Below are 19,245 nucleotides of genomic sequence, written 5' to 3' on the forward strand. Positions count from 1 at the left end.
AGCCGGTGATTGAAACCTTGAAAGTGCTATCAAGTTTGAATTCCTTTCCCATGCTTAATTTAAAAAAATACTAAGTAATTTAAATGTTTGTCTCTTAGTCTAGTTGTTTGTTCAATAAAAACAAAAAAAAAAGTAATAAAAACAACCTTATGAATATTGTTTGATTTCTGTTTATTTTAATTTTGTTTAAAATTATGGAAATTCCCTGTATTTTCATTTAACTTGTTTTTTTTATATAACCATGTTTTAAATTTGGATATTGGAGAATATATAGTTAATCCAACTCAATTTCAGATGCTTATACACATTAGTTTTTTGGTGTATTTTGAAAAATTTTTTGTGCTTTATTTTTAGGGAACTGTTATTAAAGTTTTTAATATAAATGGTGGACAAAAGATTTGCGAACTTAGGCGAGGAATGACAAGGTAAAATCAGTCTCATAACTGCAAATTTGTCAGTTAAATTTAAATGAAAGGTTTTTGCATTTGAATAATCTGAATAAAAGCAATTTGTTGGCATGTGTGATTAAAAGACAGTGGATAAGAAATAAGATTATAAAGGAAGGCAGTATTATATAGAAGTTTTCCTGTGATTTGATTATTTTTAAAAGAAAAATCAGTGGCTTTACTGATCTGCTGGTATCAGCAATTGAAAAAACAGTTACTTGCTATCAGGAAATTAAACTAGTGAACTGAGTCTGTTTTATCCAAATAAAGATACCCTTTTATCTTAATTTTAGATTAAGCAGATATTTTTCTATGATTCATTAAGTATTTTATTTATCTGTTCCTACTAATTCTAGTAATAATGTATAATTCCTGGATTATTTTTACTGTTGACCTTTCCAGTCAACATTTATCTGCAATAAGGCCTCTAAGGTTGGGATTATTCATACCACAAATTTAGACAGATATGCCAACCGTTTAAAACTGATTTAATAATATTTACAAAAATTGATTATTTACAAAAAAACTAGTTTACAACAAAAATTAAATACAGTAATACACCCGAAGTTACGCGATAGGTGGGTCCGACGAAAATCGCTCAAGTCGAATTTGCGTAAGTCGGGGTACAACTTTGCATATAAATACATAAATTTTGTTTAACTGGGACCAAGGACTAACAAAAACACTAGAAGAAAAATATTTAAAATTGCAGTTCTTTATACATATTAATACAAAATATGTATTAAAAAAATAAATGAGTTACGTAAAAAAGTTATGTCGATGGCTTCATAAAATCTAACAAATTTGTCTGACGACATAGCGCTTTTTTTCACGCAGAATTTCTTCATAGCAAGCTGTTTGTTGTTGTTTGTTTGTTATTTGGTTTTTAGGAGCATTAGCAACTAAGGCCATATTGCTCCGGGATATGCAGTGGTCATTCCCTGACCTTTCCACATCCTCCGTATTTGGTGGTGACGGGCTCGTACCCCGGTCTAATCAAGGAGCGTGTGCTACGCACTGGCACTCCTTCCCACCTGGCAACGGAGGCGCCTCTTGTAGCAAGCTAATAATTTTTTTTATTCCTTGCTTTGTAGCTATAACGCTTTCTTCGTTCGAGTCTGTTTTCTAAAATTTTTAAGCCCTTTTCAATTGAGCTGAGACCTTCTTTCAAGCTTGCAATTGTCATGTGCTTTTCTGGTGGAACTGGATCTGAAGTGTCGGATACTTCAGTGATGTTTTGCTCACGCATCTGAGCTCATTTATTGTCAGCTCCTGACTATGTGAATCCAGCAGCTCGTTGACATCACCATTGACTTCCAAATCTAATTGCCTGGCAAGATTAACAACTTCTATCACATGAGCGACATGATTAGTTTCTGGCGTTGTTTTCGTCTCCGTTTTTGAAAAAAATGGACAAAGTTTCTTCCAGACACCAATGTTTTTTGTGAATTTCATCCCAAGATTCTTCAGTGATTCTTATGGCATCTAAAACATTGAATTGTTTCCAAAAGTCTTTAACAGATATCTCACTATTTTGTCTCATAGCTTCATTCAGACGTGCAAATGAATGCCTCGTGTAGTAAGCCTTGAATGTTTTGATGACTCCCTGGTCCATCGGTTGAAGCAAGCTGGTTGTGTTTGGAGGCAAAAACAACTTTTACACGAGGGTCGAAATTAATTAGGGTGGCAGGAGGGTGACTGGGTGCATTGTCAATAAGAAGGAACACTTTAAATGGAATCTGTTTAGATTTGCAATAACGTTCGACTTCGGGTATGAAGTGGTGACCAAACCAGTCCTCAAAAACGGAAGCTGTCACCCAAGCTTTATGATTTGACTTCCAAATCACTGGTAAGCTAATTTTAGATATACACCAAATGAAAAAATCAAGAACCGCGTAAGTCGGGGTAGCGTAAGTCAAGGTATTACTGTAAGTTAAAATGCATTAAAATATAAATTTAAAAGCGATAAAAACACTATTGAAGCTTTCGGAGGTGTCTGCCTCCTTCCTCAGCAATAATGAAACTTAAGCGACACATCCTTAAATACCAGGTTCACGGCACACATGGATGACCAGGCGCATACTCGGTATTCCTTTCATGTGTACTAGAACCGGAAGTGGTCTGGGAACATGGAAAACTAAAACGTTTATCTCTGGCAAAAACCACTGCCTCAAAGGGGGTGAAGCCTAACTCCCCTGTCTCTGTTCATGCTATTGTTGCCAGAGGATCCAATCCACTACCTTTCAAATAGGCAATCCAATCCATAGGCAAATTACAATGGATCTTATGAGGTGCAGTTACCCCCAGAGGGTCATTGATAAATACAATAGAGGAAGAGCCCAATCGGGTAGTTCCGCCTGTACCGCTTACCACAGTGTATGTTCCCTACTATCTGGGCCTGTCAAATTGCATTTTGAGGATGCTTCGAGACTTTCAGACGCGCTGTGTGCAGCTCCCGGGCTGGAGATTGCACACAGTGTCACAGGTCAAAGACCCCATTACTAGGGATTCTAGTAGTGGGGTCGTATATGAGATCACATGCCCAGATTGTGGGGAATTTTACGTGGGGGACGGTGTCTCAAGGACCATTCAAGAGCGATACGGACCGCAGAGCTCAATAATCCACCATTGCCAAGCACTATTGGGAAAAACAACACCAGATCTCCCCCGAAAAAGCTGTCATCCTTGACCGGACGCATAGATTCTGGGACTGCAATGGCTGGAAAGTCTGTGGATTGGATCCTCTGGCAACAATAGCATGAACAGAGACAGGGGAGTTAGGCTTCACCCCCTTTTTGAGGCGGTGGTTTTTGCCAGAGATAAACGTTTTAGTTTTCCATGCCCCCAGACCACTTCCGGTTCTGGTACACGTGAAAGGAATACCGAGTATGCACCTGGTCATCCACGTGTGCCGTGAACCTGGTATTTAAGGATGTGTTGCTGCTTAAGTTTCATTATTGCTGAGGAAGGAGGCAGACACCTCCGAAAGCTTCAATAGTGTTTTTATTGCTTTAAAATTTATATTTTAATGCATTTTAACTTATTTACTTATTTTATTTTTGTTGTAAACTAGTTTTTGGTAAATCAATTTTTGTAAATATTATTTTACAGTCTTTTGTATTATTTTATTTTGTTTTATTATTAAATCAGTTTTAAACGGTTGGTGTATTTGTTTAAATTTGTGGCAGTCAACATTTATTGGCAGAGATTTCTGTTTAGATTTTAATCCTTTCTTCTCTAACTAGGAATAATGTTGTATTGTATAACTTTTGCAAATTTGCTTTGATCTAAACTTTTGTGACTATGTGGGTCCAACTGGCAAAATGATTGTTAAAGCCAGGTTTATCCAAAAGGTTTATTCCCCCCCCCCCATTAGAATTAGCACAAATTATTTTATGCTAATTTTTGCTTTCCTTCTTTGGACAGTATGGTGGATTCAAATCCCATCTGATTAAAGGAATTCTTATCCTCTTCATATGTGTGCATACACATGAATGGGTTGAGCTATTTATAATAATCTAGTCAGGTTTTTCTTGGTTCTGTTATACTGTCTCCATATAGACTAGTGGCTCATATCCAGCCAGTTCCTAAAAAGGGTGACAAATCTCTCCAATCCAATTATCGTCCCATTGCAATTACTTCTACTCATTCTAAAGTAATGGAGAAATCAATTAACCGCCAACTCTTAAACTATCTAGAAACCTTCAGTCTGATCAACGATCACCAGTATGGATTCTGTCAGTGTCGATCCACTGGTGATATTCTGGCCTACGTTATCCATTTATGGACTAATTTAAATGAAAGGTTCGGTGAAACACAAGCAGTTGCTCTTGACATCTCTAAGGCTTTCGATCGTGTTTGGCATAAAGGTCTTCTTCTAAACAAGCTTCCATCTTATGGTTTGCCAACTGTTTTTAGTAATTGGTTATCCAGTTTTCTCTCTGATCGCTCACTGAGGGTGATGGTAGATGGCTCTCTGTCTTCTAACTTCTCCACTAATGCCGGTGTCCCCCAAGGTTCAGTTCTTTCCCCCACTCTTTTCCTCTTGTATATTAATGACCTTCTTCCATTGACTAGAAATCCTATCCATAGTTTTGCTGATGATAGCACATTGCATTCCACTTTCCATTTTGAGAAACCTTGTTCTGCTCAATCAGCTTCAACTTCTCAAATGTGCTACCAATTCGTTAAATGCCAATCTTCAGGTAATTCTCCAGTGGGGCAAAGACAACTTAGTTGATTTCAATCCTTCTAAAACTCAGTCTTGTCTTATATCTCGCAAAAAGGATTCTTCTGCTCCTATGCTTATCTTTAGTGACACTCCGATTTCTAGTCAAAATGATATATCTCTTTTGGGATTACCCTGACTTCTAATCTCTCTCTTGGCACAAGCACATTACAAATATTGCTTCTTCTGCATCTAAAAAACTTGGTTTTCTCTTTCGCTCTCGGCGTTATTTTTCTTCCAAACAACTGCTCACTCTGTATAAATTGCAAATCTGCCCTGCCATGGAATATTGTTCCCACATCTGGAGTGGTGCCCCCAAAACCTCTCAGGCTTCTTGATTCCATTCAGAAGAGGGCAGTTAGGTTAATTAATGATTCATCTCTAACAGAGTCTCTCCACTCGCTGTCTCATAGACGTACTGTTTCTGCTGCATGCCTCTTCTACAGATACTTCCATGGGTACTGTTCTTCTGAATTGGCTTCTATAATTCCCGCTCTCTCTTTCAAAACAGTCCAAATACGTGCCGCCACCAGCCAACATCCATTTACTGTCCAACTTCAAACTCACAGAACCAACTTTTCAGCTTCCTCGTTTATTCATTCAACTGCCATTTTCTGGAACAGCCTTCCTTTATACGTATTTCCTGAAAATTACAGTCTACAGAAGTTCAAGTCCAATGTCAACAAATCTTCTTTCGTCTTCTCAACCTCCAACCCAAGCACGGTACTAAGTACTATAGGTCCTAATACCTCTAGTGTTTGGGGTTTACATTAAAAAAAAAAAAAAAAAAAAAAATCCTGATACAGCCACTGGATGGCATTTGGGGCTAACAAGAGTAAACTCCTGAAAGTAATGAATTACGTAAAAGGAAAACCTAATTATAGTGCAGTTGCTAATTAAACTTGTGAACAGCTATTATAATGTAGATAACCAATCAAAGAAACAAAACTCGAGGAAGAATACTATTAAACAATTTCATGAACTGCAAGTAACATTAATTTTTCATATTTGGAAGTATCAATGAATTTTCCAAAGTCCATGAAGTGATTTGTCATGTTGGTAAATAAGACTAACCTACAACTTCAGTAGGCCTTGAATTCCATAACAAAATGGAACAGATTTGTCTAAGAAATAACAAAGTATGTATTTTTATGGCCACCCATTGCTAAAGACCTACAGTTTGCATCTGAATGGCATCACTGGACTATTGATGACTGTAAAAAGTTGCCTTTTCCAGTTAACTGTTTCCTGCTGGTTACATGAAAGGTATACATACAAACTGGAGGAAAACCATTCCACTGTCCTGGTTAAACAGGAAGGTGGTGGCAGCTGTTTTTATGTGGGAATATTTTGGAGCCATCATATCCTTCAACTGCCCTCCAAATGTTAAAAATGACATATTCATTGTGGCTGATCAGGTACACCCCTTCATGGTGACTGTCTTCCCAGATGGCACAGTTGTTTCAGCAAGATAATGCACCCTGCCACTTCATAGTTTGCCAAATATGAAAACGTCTTCCAGGTGGCTGCTGAATTTCCTAGGTATGAATTCCATAGAATGTCCCTGTGATTGTGTGGATCTACACATCAGGCATTTAGGTCCTCCATCATGGACTATGCCAGATCTGTGATATGCAATCAGGTAACATGTGCAACACCTCCTGCAACATTCAGAGGCCTTGTAGAGTGCCTTGCCATATGGTGGCAGTACTGGTGATAAAGAGGACATACTTATTATTGTGATGTTTTGACGTGTGTGTGTTAAAGGCCAGGCTCCAGAACAAACAGGAACTGAAAGCAACTTGCTGGCTGTTGGACTTTAAGCTGCTATAAGAAAAATCTCTTTATAACAAATGGAAAAGTAGCCCTTTCTGAAGTACATATACATTTCCAAGGTTATTTCAGAGTTATTCAGTAAATTCTGCCAGCTATCTATACCTAAGTAATTGTAGACATGGTTCTTAATAGATTTAAGCACAGAATTTTTTAAAATTGGAGTTTCAGATCATGCCCATCAACCATTGCTTAATTTTAGTTTACAAAAGCTGGTATTCTGGATGTTCTGGAATTAAAGTGAACTTGGAAAAAGTAACAAAATAGGTGTAAAAAATAGTATTACATTAGAAATGTAGTGGAATTAATTCTGATTTGATTTTTGGAATGATTTCACTCTCCTTAATATTGGGTCAAGTCAAAATAAGAGTTTATGTACAAATTTAATTAAGAATTAATTTCATAAAATCCTCATCCTGTACAGTAATTATAAATTTTCTCCTGAAAAGGGTTAGTTAGTACCTAATATTTCTGTTGAAATTCTGAATAGTTTAGAACTTAGAGGGCTTAGTGTCAGACAGCATTAACTAGAAAATTGCATTTTTGTTTTGAGACAACTTTAGTTTAATTTTATATAAATAACAATGCATGTCATAAATATATTTCTCTAGTAGTTTACAAGCTAGCTTGGGCTATAAGCACATTTCTGGTAAACCAACAAAATGTCAAATGACTTTCTTGGTTAATTACAAAAACTCTTGACACTGAACCTTCATGTTATATGTATCACTAATGTACTAAGTTTCTTTTGCATGTGTGCCTCCTTGATACATGCAAAGCTGCTAGTTCTTGTGCTCTTTCTTTCTTTGGAAAGAAATTGAGAGTTTTTTTAATTATTACTTTCTTTTTAAATTTAGGATCCAAGGCCAACCTCGGGTTCTGATTGCAACAGCTGATGGATGGTTATACATATATGATTTTCATCCATTACTGGGAGGCCAGTGTTCTTTTGTTTCAAAACATAGGTAACATCCTTTTTCAAGACATTTTATGTAGAAAATATCTGTTCAAGTTTATTTCTGGCAGTTTAATAGATTGTCTCATATACAGTATAAAGGGGATATTTAATGCAAAACTGAAAGGACAAATACTTCTGGATTCTGGGTTTATTTCTTAATTTATAAATTGAAGAGAAAACTTTATATTAAATTAAGTAGGGAAGTAATAACTGCATGTCAAAAGCTGGTATCTCATGCCTAGGCTACTATAGCATGTCTGACAAATAATGCAAGAAAATGTGCTTATAAATGCCCACATCACCTGTCAGGTGCCTCTGTAGCCAGGTGGGAAGGAGCAGCAGTGCGTAGCACATGCTTCTTGTTTAGACCGGGATTCAAGCCAGTCACCACCAAATACGGAGGATGTGGAAAGGTCAGGGAATGACCACTGCATATCCCGAAGCAATATGGCCTTAGTTGCTAATGCTCCTAAAAACCAAATAACAACATCACCTGTCCATCCTCTCAGATTTTTGTGTAGTTCATTGAATTTATTCAAACTACCCACCCCCACAACAACAGACTGAAGTTTGTTCCAACAATCAACTGGCTAAAGATGAATGTCTTTAGCCAGTGGGTGATTGATTGCCCAATATAACTTCCACACATCTTGTAACCACCCTTACTCAATTTTATGACCCTTCATGTGTGTACTCTGAGCAACAGAAAGAATGCCATTAGCATTGAACTTGCTCAATCCATTCAAAGCCTTAACCTTAGTCAGATTACCTTGCAGGTAACTCGTCTCCAGGTATGTTTTTGCAAAAACTGAGTCTTTGTTAAGAGGACCCTTTTGTTCCCTTCATTAATCTTGTTGCCCTTCTCTATATATCCATTCCAGCAGATCCTCCTCCTCCTTGAAATGAGGTCTGCAGACCTCATTTCGAGGAGGATCTGCTGGAATGTTCCTTGTACGATGGAATAACCACCTTCCCTTATCCCTGCTAGCAAAGTTCCTGTGTAGCAGAGGTCCCCAAACTTTTAGAGAAGTGGACCACATATGAATATTTGGTAGGCAGAGAATTCCTAATTACTGAAAACTACATTCTCTGCATAACTTTAATGTTGTGCAGAGAAACAAATTTTATACCTACCTTTAGTTATTAGCAATGGCCCACATGGTGCAAGGAACCCTTATGGCTTGTGCTGCACCAGCCAAAAAATAAAATAAAATTATAAGAATTAAAATAAGAGAAAATTAAAAAAATGATATTGAGAAGGAAATGGACAACCTATGAGTTTCCCTCTTCCCATAGGTAATTATCCAGCTGACCTTTGAATTTCCCCAAAACTGTCAGTCTCTACCACCCACATAGGTAACTTATTCCAGTAATTTATAACTGTGCCTAAAATGAAACTTACTCCCTCCGTAACTTGAAATTATTGTCCCTAGTTTTAGAATCATTTATAACTGAAAATTGTCTTCATTTTATTTATGCCTCTCCAGAGCCTTGAACACCTATCAGGTCTCCTTTAAAGTGCCTAGTTTCCAATCTGTGCAACCCACATTTTAAGTTTTTCCTCATACAGATGTCCTTTTGTTGATCTCACCAGGCAAGTTACCAGTCTTTGTACCCTTTCAAGAAGCACAGTCTTTCTTTAGGTGTGGTCTCCATACTTGAACACAGTATTCCAAGTGTGGTCTTATAATGGGATTATGATGTCCTTATCTCTACTAGCAGTTTGATAAATCATTGATAGGACACCACGGGCCTTCCTTGCAACCAGTCTACAATGCTTGGAGAACTTAATGTCTGACTGTATCATATTACCCAAGTAACTGAACTGTATGGCATGTATCTTCACTCTTTTCAATTGCTATTGAAAAATATGTGAATTCATGAACTTTCTATGAGCATTAGCTTGTAAATCTTCAATTCTCGTTACAGTTGATGAAGATAAATTTAGATACAAAATTCTTTACATTCCCAGGATATACTGTTTTGCAATTGCCAAACAAATTTGTTTTACAAATTCTCCATCTGTAAAAGCCCTTCCTGCTTTGGCAATGATTTGGGAGGCTCTAACTGCAGATAAATTGAGGAAAAGTTCAAGTCTTCTGTCATTGACTCTGAAAAGTTCAAGTTAGTTCTTGGAGTTTTTTTTTTATGCTGCAAAGCTTCTTGAAATTTATTTGTATTAGTAATGGCCACATGGTGCAAGGAAGCCTATGGCTTATGCTGCACCAGCCAAAAAAAAAAAAAAAAAAACATAAAAAATTAAGAGAAAAGGAAATGGACAACCTATGCATTTCCCTCCTCCCTTAGGTAATTATCCAGCTGACCTTTGAATTTCCCCAGACTGTCAGCCCTCTACCACCCATGTAGGTAACTTATTCCAGTAATTTTTAACTTGCTGGCTAAAATAAAACTTCATTCCAGTCTAAACTACCCCTGTAACTTAAATTATGGCCCCTAGTTCCAGAATTATAACCATGAAAATTTCGTCCTTATTCATTTTGCTTGTCTCTCAGAACCTTAAACACCTCAAGTATCCTCTAAGGTGCCTAGTTTCCAAGCTCTGCAACCCATGTATTCGAAGTCTTCCCTCATATGGACGCCCTCTTGCTGATCTCACCAGGCGAGTTACCTGTCTTTGGACCCTTTCAAGAAGAACAATGTCTTTAGGTGTGGTCTCCATACTTGAATACACCATTCCAAGTGTGGTCTGACAATAGCCTTATATAATGGGATTATGACATCCTTATCTCTACTAGCGATTGTTCGATAAATCATCGATAGGACACCATGGGCCCTCCTTGCAACCAGTCTACGATGCTCGGAGAACTTCATATCTGACCGTATCATAATACCAAAGTCCCTTTCCTCCAATACTGGCTTTAGTTCAACTCTGCCAAGTGTATAAGATTTTCGGATTACAGTTCCCCAGGTGCAATACCTTACACTTTGCTGCATTAAAGCATACAGCTGGCACCTCCGTAGCCAGATGGGAAGGAGCAGCAGTGCGTAGCACACGCTTCTTGATTAGACCGGGGTTCGAGCCCGTCACCACCAAATACGGAGGATGCGGAAAGGTCCGGGAATGACCACCGCATATCCCGGAGCAATGTGGCCTTAGTTGCTAATGCTCCTAAAAACCAAATAACAAAAAAATAAAATAAATTAAAGCATAGCTGCCATTTTTCTGACCATCTCTGAAGTCTATCTAGGTCATTCTGAAGAAACTCTGCTTGGCCTCAAATTTATAATTTGATGCATGTTTTGTGGTGTAGTGATGTCACATTTATATTCCTTTAACACAGACAAGGCTTCATTGCAAATAAGACAAGTGCAAGTATCATTGAGCAGTGCAAAAAAAGTAATTAATTGGCCACTGCTCAATAAAAAAAAAAAAAAATGACTACTTATTTTTTTATACTTTGACATTTTTATGATGTCACTGGAATAAAAAAAATGCTTGTGAATATTGAAGTAAGCACTGTCTTAAAATTTTATGAAATATTGTAACATGAAGGTTATTATATTCATATCACTTATATCACATAAAATTAATATAGTTTATTACACTGTTTGCCTTAAACTATTTTATTATAATATAAAACTATTATTAATTATATAGTTTAATAAGGTGTTTCTGGTATCTTACTGATACCCATCATCAGACCATGCTGTGAGAGAACAGAAAGGGATACAAATTGAATATTTTAGTATATTACAATTATCAATAATAACAGTTGCAAATTCCAGTAATACAATTTGCAAATTAAAATTCTAAAATAAGTTTTTTGAATTGCTGTTACAATAGAAACAGGAAATCTGAGGTAATAACAAAGGTTAAATTCATACCTGCTGACAGCCTTTTGCCAGTGCTACAAGAAACTTTGTGCATACAAGCTGCCAGCAGTTAATTTATAGCAGAGGGATTAACACCATTAACCAATAGGATAGTGTTGCATTTTTATCGTGGATCTGGAATTCTTGTATAGTAAAGGGGTGACCTTTGCTCCCATACTCTTAACATCAGGGTTCATGTGCAGGCTGGTTCAGGATCTTACCAATACAAATCATCAGACCATGCTGCTGGTGCCAGGTTTTATCCTGGATCTGGGATTCTTGGGTAGTAGAAGCCTAGCGTGACCTTTGCTCCCATACTCTGGACATTGGGGTTGGTGTGTAGGCTGGCACTGCTCAGAACTTCATGTCTGACTGCACAGTTATCTCCAGGTCTTCTCCATTTTCCTGTACACCCACAATAAGACCTTTATCAAGGTTTGATAGATCATGTTTTTGCCATTCTGGCTTCAGATTACTGCAGTTGAACCACCTGTGCAGTGTTTATACTTGAGGCAAAATGCCATCGCCATACATCAGTTTTCTTTGCATCTCTTTGCATTTCTTCCATGTGTGACTGTCTTAATACAAAAGTTCATTTTTTTTTTTGTCACTGTACCATAAAGTAATTGCTTAATTATTCCTCTGGTATATAAAGGTAGTTTAGCAGTAAAATAGTTAGGCTTTATTCAGTCATTTTTATTTGTGTTTTTTTTTTTTTTTTGCTCTAATGTTATATTGATTAATAAAACAATCTAAGTTAAATTACATTAAATTGACATAATGTCATTAATGGTTTTTTCACCCAGATGGTTGTCTAGCCTGCTTTAATTAATGTGTTAAATTCTGGGAAAATAAATTTTTTCCAAGAAAATAGTTCTTAGTGTGATCAATAGTAGATTATAAATTTCAAAATCTTTTATACAAAGTAGACTTCTGAAAATAAGTTGACTTGATTTCAGTGTTGTAGTGCTGAAACGTGGCCATTTATAATGTTTGAATAATGATGCTGGAATGTTGTTAACCAGAATTTTTCAATTTCTAAGGTCTACTAACTTTGAAAAATACAGTGACTACCAACTGTAACAAGATTTCTTAAGCCATCATCATTCATCTTTCAACTTTTCTGAAATGAAATTATAGAGCTGACTAAAGTTCTTTTCAATTTAATTCCATATCAATCTTGACTTGGTGCATTATGGTCTTAGTTGCCAATGCACCATAAAATACTAACCAACTGTATCAATGAGATTTTATGCATATTTGGTACTTTGGTATTTCCTACCAAACTGGCATGCTTCAAATAATCTTTCTGTAAATTTGAGTTTATTGAAGGATTTAGTCCATTTTTCTAAATATTCAAAATTTATATTTTACATATCAAATATCTTTAAAGGATATCATTTCTTAATCCTGAACCCGATTGCATTGGTGTAATTGGGGTAGCTGTTTATTTGGGACAATCTTTTGTGATTTGTTAATTTTGCAAACACTCATGGGAACAAATTTTTCTTTATTATGTAATTTCAACATTTTGATTGTCTGTACCCAACTTGTGACTTCATGCAGTTTGGAACACTCAATTTTTAGTAATTCTTATTTAATAATTTAAGTGTACTATACACAAAAGGAAGTGCTTCATTTAATGGCAATTCAAAAAATAAATTCATTGAATTATTTGAAAATTTAATGCTCTGATTGCATTGGTATAATCAGGGCAGCTGTTTATTTGGGACAATCTTAAAGAACAAAACCAAATTGAGAAAATAGCCAGGTTTTCTTTGCTTGGTTGGGACAAGATGCTGTTTAATCTGGACAGGAGATTGCAGCTTGATTACCCTAAGATTGTCTCCGACCATACCATGTGGTTGGTTGGAGATGTTTCTGATTTATTGGGCTTTTCTGTTAGTGCAGTCTATTATAAATGGATAATAAACTATCTTATTGAATTTATTAAATAATACTGACAGCTGGAATTGTGTGGATTTTTATGTTATGGTGAAATGTTTCCCCTTCCATGAATTCAATCATATATAAAACAAACAAATCAGTATCTTCTCTTCATTCCTATATTTTAAGCTTCTTAACCGTATCTCATTGCAACTAACAGGTACATATTGTGTTAGTTGCAATTTGTGTGTACAGTGTTTTTTTGTTATTGATTGCTTATCTTTTACTATTAACCCCCCCCCCCCCAAATGTTGTTGAACAGAAATATCACAATACATTATCACAATGACCGGTGTCATTGTGATCATCATGTATTGTGAACGGTACTTTACTATGGTGAGTCCATCATAATGTGATTTGCTGACAGGGCTAGCCAGGTGGGTAAAGTGCTTGCCTGGCAACCCAAAGGTCGTGGGTTCGAATCCCGCCTCGGGCTTGGATCAGAATAAAATGCAAAAACTTTGGGAGGTGCATTATGGCCACAGAAGCTGATGTGCCAACAATTAACAAAAAAATATATAAATAAAATAAAAATGTGATTTGATCATACAGAATCAATCGTTACAATTGATATCATATTTTTAACTATTTACATGGAACTTTGCATAATTGGGGCAGCCGCTTAATTGGGCCAAAATGCACTAGTCTAGATGTGTCCCACATAACTAGAATCTACTGTATTAGCAATTTGTTTTATGCTACATGTTCTAAAGAACAAAATTCAATGAAATAGTAATAGAAATAACATTTGCATCCTTAAACAAGAGCAATTGAGATTACAAGGTACATTGTCCCATCTTAGTGCAGATGCCTGTCCACTTAGAATTCTGCTTACAAGAAAGCCTTCTAGCTTACAGGACTGTACTGCAGGATAGTGTAGGTGTACTTAGTCTCCACCATGAAATATTACTTATAGATACAAGAAAAAGAAGGGAAATATATCCTTAATTTCTAACAAACTCTTTGAACTTACTTGCATAAGTGGTTTTACTAGGAATAGTGCGAATGTCTCTTTTCTAAAGTTGCAGTGAATAGATCTAGTGTGAGAATGAAAGTGAATTCCTGTAAAAGGAGAACTGCTGTGTAATCAATTGTGCTTGACTTTGGGAAGTCAGGACAGTTATGCATATCAAAGAACCTTTTCAGACACTGGGACAAAACATTAAAAACCAGAATGTCTGGTCAATGGTCCTCTTGGGGGGGGGATAAGATTTCAACTGGCCTTTGTATGGGCCTGTACAAAACAGCTGATTCCTTTGTAATATGCAACTTTTGTTCAGTTTTACAAAGGAAATAGCTATTTCATTCTCATTTTCTCAAATTCCACCCATGATTACTGTATTCTGATCTCACTTTTGTTCTCCATGCACTTTTCCCCTTAAAAGTTCATGAAGAGCAGTATTTAGAAACACATTATATATAACTAAATTTCAAGATTTAGTGTATATTACAAGTAGTTCTGTTATTCAGTGCAAGTGATACTTCCAAAAAGATTTTATTGTAGTGCCACCTAAATGTATTTGATGTCTTATTGTTGAATGTGTTTGTAGGTTTGCAGGATCAACTGATATTTTACAGTGGGAAACTAAAGATGAAATGTCCATAAGATATTCTCCTGTCTCAGGTAAGAAATAAATTGAGTGAAAATGTTCTTGTAGTTTTGTGTTGTCTTTTTCCTGTTGACTGAACAGCACTGGTTGTTAATTTTACAAGTAAGAACCAAGCTTCTCTCTCTCGCTCATTCCTTTATTCAAATCATTTGGTATTGTGCTACCTGTGTGTGTAAGATTACTCTTCTAAGTATATAAAACTTAGATAATTTTTTGTATTTTCCTCAGTAATTAATGGAAATAGTTTTATTTACCATTAATTCAAAAACCTTGCTCAAATGTTAAGTGGCATTCCTGATTCTAAAATTATTTTAAATGAATAATGGCAAAATTTTTAAGAAATTTAGTGTGGGTTGCAAAAGAGGTATTTCTGGAAAAAATTTATAAAAACAATGAATGCATGACCCAAGATAGTTGGATGATTGAAAGAAAGGAAAACTAACATTTTTTTTGGCAAATAAAAGTTGTCTAATTGGAAAATAGAGAACACCATAAAAAGGTTGAGATATAAGTGAAGGATTAAAGAAAAAGTCTTGGGAATGGACATGAAAAAATTATTGGATGTTTAGACAGTTGTCTAGGGCATAGCCTTTTTATATATGTAGCTGCAAGCAAACTAGGTTTGCTACTTGGTGTATTGATCTCACTGTAGGACACTTCACTTCTTGATCTTGTTGTGGGGCACTTGGCACAGTGTATGCCACTACCTGGATATAGGTTTCAACTTATTAGAGTTTTGTCAGTGGGCAAGCATGCATTGTGAAGGCCTGAGCACCCAGTGATCAGATATCCACAATATGTGAGGTGCAAGATGGTGCAGTAAATAAAGTAGACATCCTTTAGTTTAGGATAAGTGTGGGGTTATGAAAGATGTAGTTATTGTACATGTTACTATGCATTTTCTACTTAATGCATCGATCTCATCGTGGAGGTTCTTTCCAAAAGGGTATATTGCTTTTTATTTAAAGTGTATGGTGCTTGCTACCCAGATCATTTTGTTTCTGGCTAGTCTCATCAGTGGCCATGTATGCACTTAGTGTTTAAAAAATCTGAGAATGGGAAGGAGGATTGTAATTAAGGCATTTCTGCCAACTCTTTAGATTTAGTAAGTTTCCTAATGATAGTGTTTTCTTTGTTTTCAATGAATTTTGTTTTCTGTTAGTTTTTGGTCAAGTTTGTTACTTTTTTAATGAATTGAATGGGTAGCAATTCAGTGGCATATTCACTTTCATTTGTAATATCACACTGTTCTATATGAGTTTTCATCCGTTTATCTAGGAATTAAAGAATCTGTATTTTAATGTGATAGTGTATATTTTTCATTTTAACTTATTTACCACAATGTCTTGTTATTTGCTCATTGTCCTTACTATTAAGAGCAACTATTTTCAAGAATTTAGGGGTGTATATACAAATGTTCCCCTGTATTTCAAAATCAGAAAAAGGAAGTAGGCTTACAGATTGCCAGTGTGACATCGTGTGGCAGAAAAAGCAATACTGCTCAACATTAAGTGTGTAAAACATTTGTAACGTCAAAAAAAGAATATGCAGTTTGTTTTCGGACTTAAGTTATGGCAAATGTTTGCATTTTTTAGTAAAGATTTAATACATTATTACTTTTTTATAATGTGGCTGTGACCAATAGTTGATTCACAGTTGGCATGGTGTGTTACAGTCAGCTCCACAGAACACAGATTTTGAATTGAATAGCCAGTGCTACATAGTTGATCAACTGTTGGTGAGACAAAACTTTAAAATAGTTATTGCATTTCAAGGCAACATGTGCAATTTAACAGCTGCAGCATTTGAAATTCTTTAATTAGCTATTAATTTGGAGAGAAGTTTAATGCCATTTGGATAATGCTGGGACACAGTTCAGAGTATTCTAGGTATGCTGAGATAGTCAAAAATGGAAGAAGATAGATTTATTATATTTTGCTCAACTTTTAACTTTGCTTTCCAGTGCTAATTTGATATTTTTATACAAGCTTTTTTATTTTCCTTTTATATTTTTATAAAATGTGAATGAGCAGATTTTTATGTATAGGGCATTCACTGTAACCTTAGACTGCCTTCTACAGGAAATACTCAGTGAATAAGTATGACAATAAAAATGAGAACATTTTCCTATAATACTTAAATCTGTGTACAAAATGACTGCAGTATTAGGGAGAGGCACCACAGCTAACTTTCATAGCTAAAAATAGCCTTTGACCCATAAGAAACAAATAAATTGAGTATAATTTAAGAAAATTGCATAGCGGTTGTTTGAAGAGTATAGCAATAATATTAATCCACATTAAACAGTATACTTGTTATAGAGCTGAAATTTAATCTTTCTGCTTTAGAATAAAGCCACTGACTGAATTAGTTTCAAAACAGAACATACAACTCTGATTGGGTATTTTTAATTTACTCACTTTCTAAAGCAGTCAGAATTTGAACAACCTAGTTAGTAATGCATGCAGACTAGAGGAATTTTCAAGTCTCTTCAGTTAAGGCTATATAAGCTGATCTCAAGCAGAGGCAGTGGCATTTTCCCTTGAAAGTTATTCAAGCTTTTTTCTTTACTTTTTTAAGTCCAAAAAAACAATTTAAATTGGTCCATGAACACACTGTACAAACATAATACACTGGTGTGATGTGGCCTAAGATGCTAGTAGCTGTAAAACCCAACATCTAGTTCCTATATCAGAGGATGTAAGCTAAGGAGAGCCTTCATGGCTATCATTGTGACTATAGCTCCTGTTTTTCAACATGGGGAAACTATTTGCATCAGGATAGGAGCTTATATGGGTTTTTTGTGCTGGTGAGGTTAGTCTGGGAGAGAAGGTTGCCTTGCTCCCCCCCTCTCTGAAACAAATTTACCATGCAATACCTCTAGTTTTATCATAGACTTGTTTCACTTCTAATGGTGATAGTAACTACTTTTTTAACTATTCATTTTTACTATCTTTTCCAAATTCAGTCATTTTAATTTATATTTTTTTGCATCTAGTAGTTATAAAGTACTTGGATACTTTTTCTTTTATAGATGTTTGAATTATAAATGTTTTTTTATATTTTTCAGATACAGATTTTCATAACAACAATGCAGTTTGACATTAGCTGAATTCTATAAGTTCATTGTAATGAGAAATTGAAGGCCATTTTGGAATATCAGCTAGATAATTAGGGGGAAAAAGAATTCTGCATATAAATCTGGAAAGAGAAGTATATGCCCCCTCCCCATACACACTCCAAATACTGAGTTCAGCTCCTGTTTTCCAGAAAAATTTGAGTAATAAGACCTATCAGTATGTGGATAATGTATCAGCATATATTATCATCCCACAGCACCAGTTTTGCTTACCAAAAGTGGCCCACTGGGCACTTGAATCCTTTTGTCTGGGCTTAGAACCAAGTAGGCTGGACTTCTCACCCTTTTAAAGTTTGAGAATAGACTGATTCCTGAGGGAAACTTGGGAGGGAACCAGCTACTAGACTTTTTTTTTTCTCCTCCCTATGTGGTCTCTCATTAAATATTACTTTAAATTTAATTAATAATAAATTAAAAAAATAAATCAAATAATGATAATTTGAAATTAAAACTTAACATGTTGAATAGATAGTTGTGGATGCAACCAGTCATGCTGATAAGGTTCCACCTGTGTACAAGCAGAAAGTAAAGTTAAATATTTCAGAAATAAGCAGAAGCCTACACCTATGGGCAAATGCAGTCCCCTAGAGAGAAGGAAAAATCTACAGAAAATTTAGAGGAACCACAGTGACCAATAGCACATGTGGAAATTCTCAAATACTTGCATTGCTCTCATGACTTGCTAACAGCAAAAGAACTGTGGATGCCCTAATGTAAGCAGTCAAGATGAACACAATAACAAACTATACCTTAAATATGGTTATCCTAGTAACTAAGGAACTCAAACTGAAAGACATGCAGCATATCTAAATTTAAACAGGTAACTAAAGTTAGATTAATTTATTAACCAAACAATTAAGATAGAAAAAATGCAAATGAAATAAACTGAATAGCAATAGGGATAAGTAACCAAATCAAAGAATACAATTGGTGGGGGATAACCTGATGTGGATACATGATATGTTACATTTTTACAACAGATAGTGTAAGTGTTCAAGTTTTTTTTAAAGTTAAAATACTATTATACTAGGTGCACTATAGTCATAGCAGCTAATGTGCCAATAAACAATCATACCACACACTATTATACTATACTGAAGAGTTGACAGCAACTAGTAATGATGTGCCACTTGCATACAAGCAAAAAGAAAATTAAGAATTAGAAAAAATAAGCAAAACATCCATAAGGAAAACAAAACTGCAAGGGTTCCTGTTTAAAGTTGGTACAACTGCCACTGGTAATAAGCTAG

General features: G+C 35.5%; 1 protein-coding gene across 1 annotated transcript; it reads left to right on the forward strand.

The window, feature by feature from the left end:
* Positions 1–385: 385 nt before the first annotated feature.
* Positions 386–18,335, forward strand: LOC150086495 (WD repeat domain phosphoinositide-interacting protein 2-like). The gene is made up of 4 exons (XM_090371438.1): positions 386–425; positions 7,365–7,472; positions 14,797–14,870; positions 17,927–18,335. The coding sequence occupies exons 1-4, from the start codon at positions 418–420 to the stop codon at positions 17,956–17,958; spliced, it is 222 nt and encodes a 73-aa protein (XP_090227564.1). The 5' UTR covers positions 386–417; the 3' UTR covers positions 17,959–18,335.
* Positions 18,336–19,245: the final 910 nt, after the last annotated feature.

This window comes from Mastigoproctus giganteus, chromosome 4 (assembly GCF_048544385.1).
Source record: "Mastigoproctus giganteus isolate SK-2022 chromosome 4, ASM4854438v1, whole genome shotgun sequence".
Taxonomy (NCBI): domain Eukaryota; kingdom Metazoa; phylum Arthropoda; class Arachnida; order Uropygi; family Thelyphonidae; genus Mastigoproctus; species Mastigoproctus giganteus.

Excerpts from the sequence above, each read along its gene's own strand:
- LOC150086495 (XM_090371438.1), top strand. Across the intron at positions 7,473-14,796 it reads TCTTTTGTTTCAAAACATAG|GTTTGCAGGATCAACTGATA; the intron begins GTAACATCCTTT and ends ATGTGTTTGTAG. Across the intron at positions 14,871-17,926 it reads AAGATATTCTCCTGTCTCAG|ATACAGATTTTCATAACAAC; the intron begins GTAAGAAATAAA and ends TATATTTTTCAG.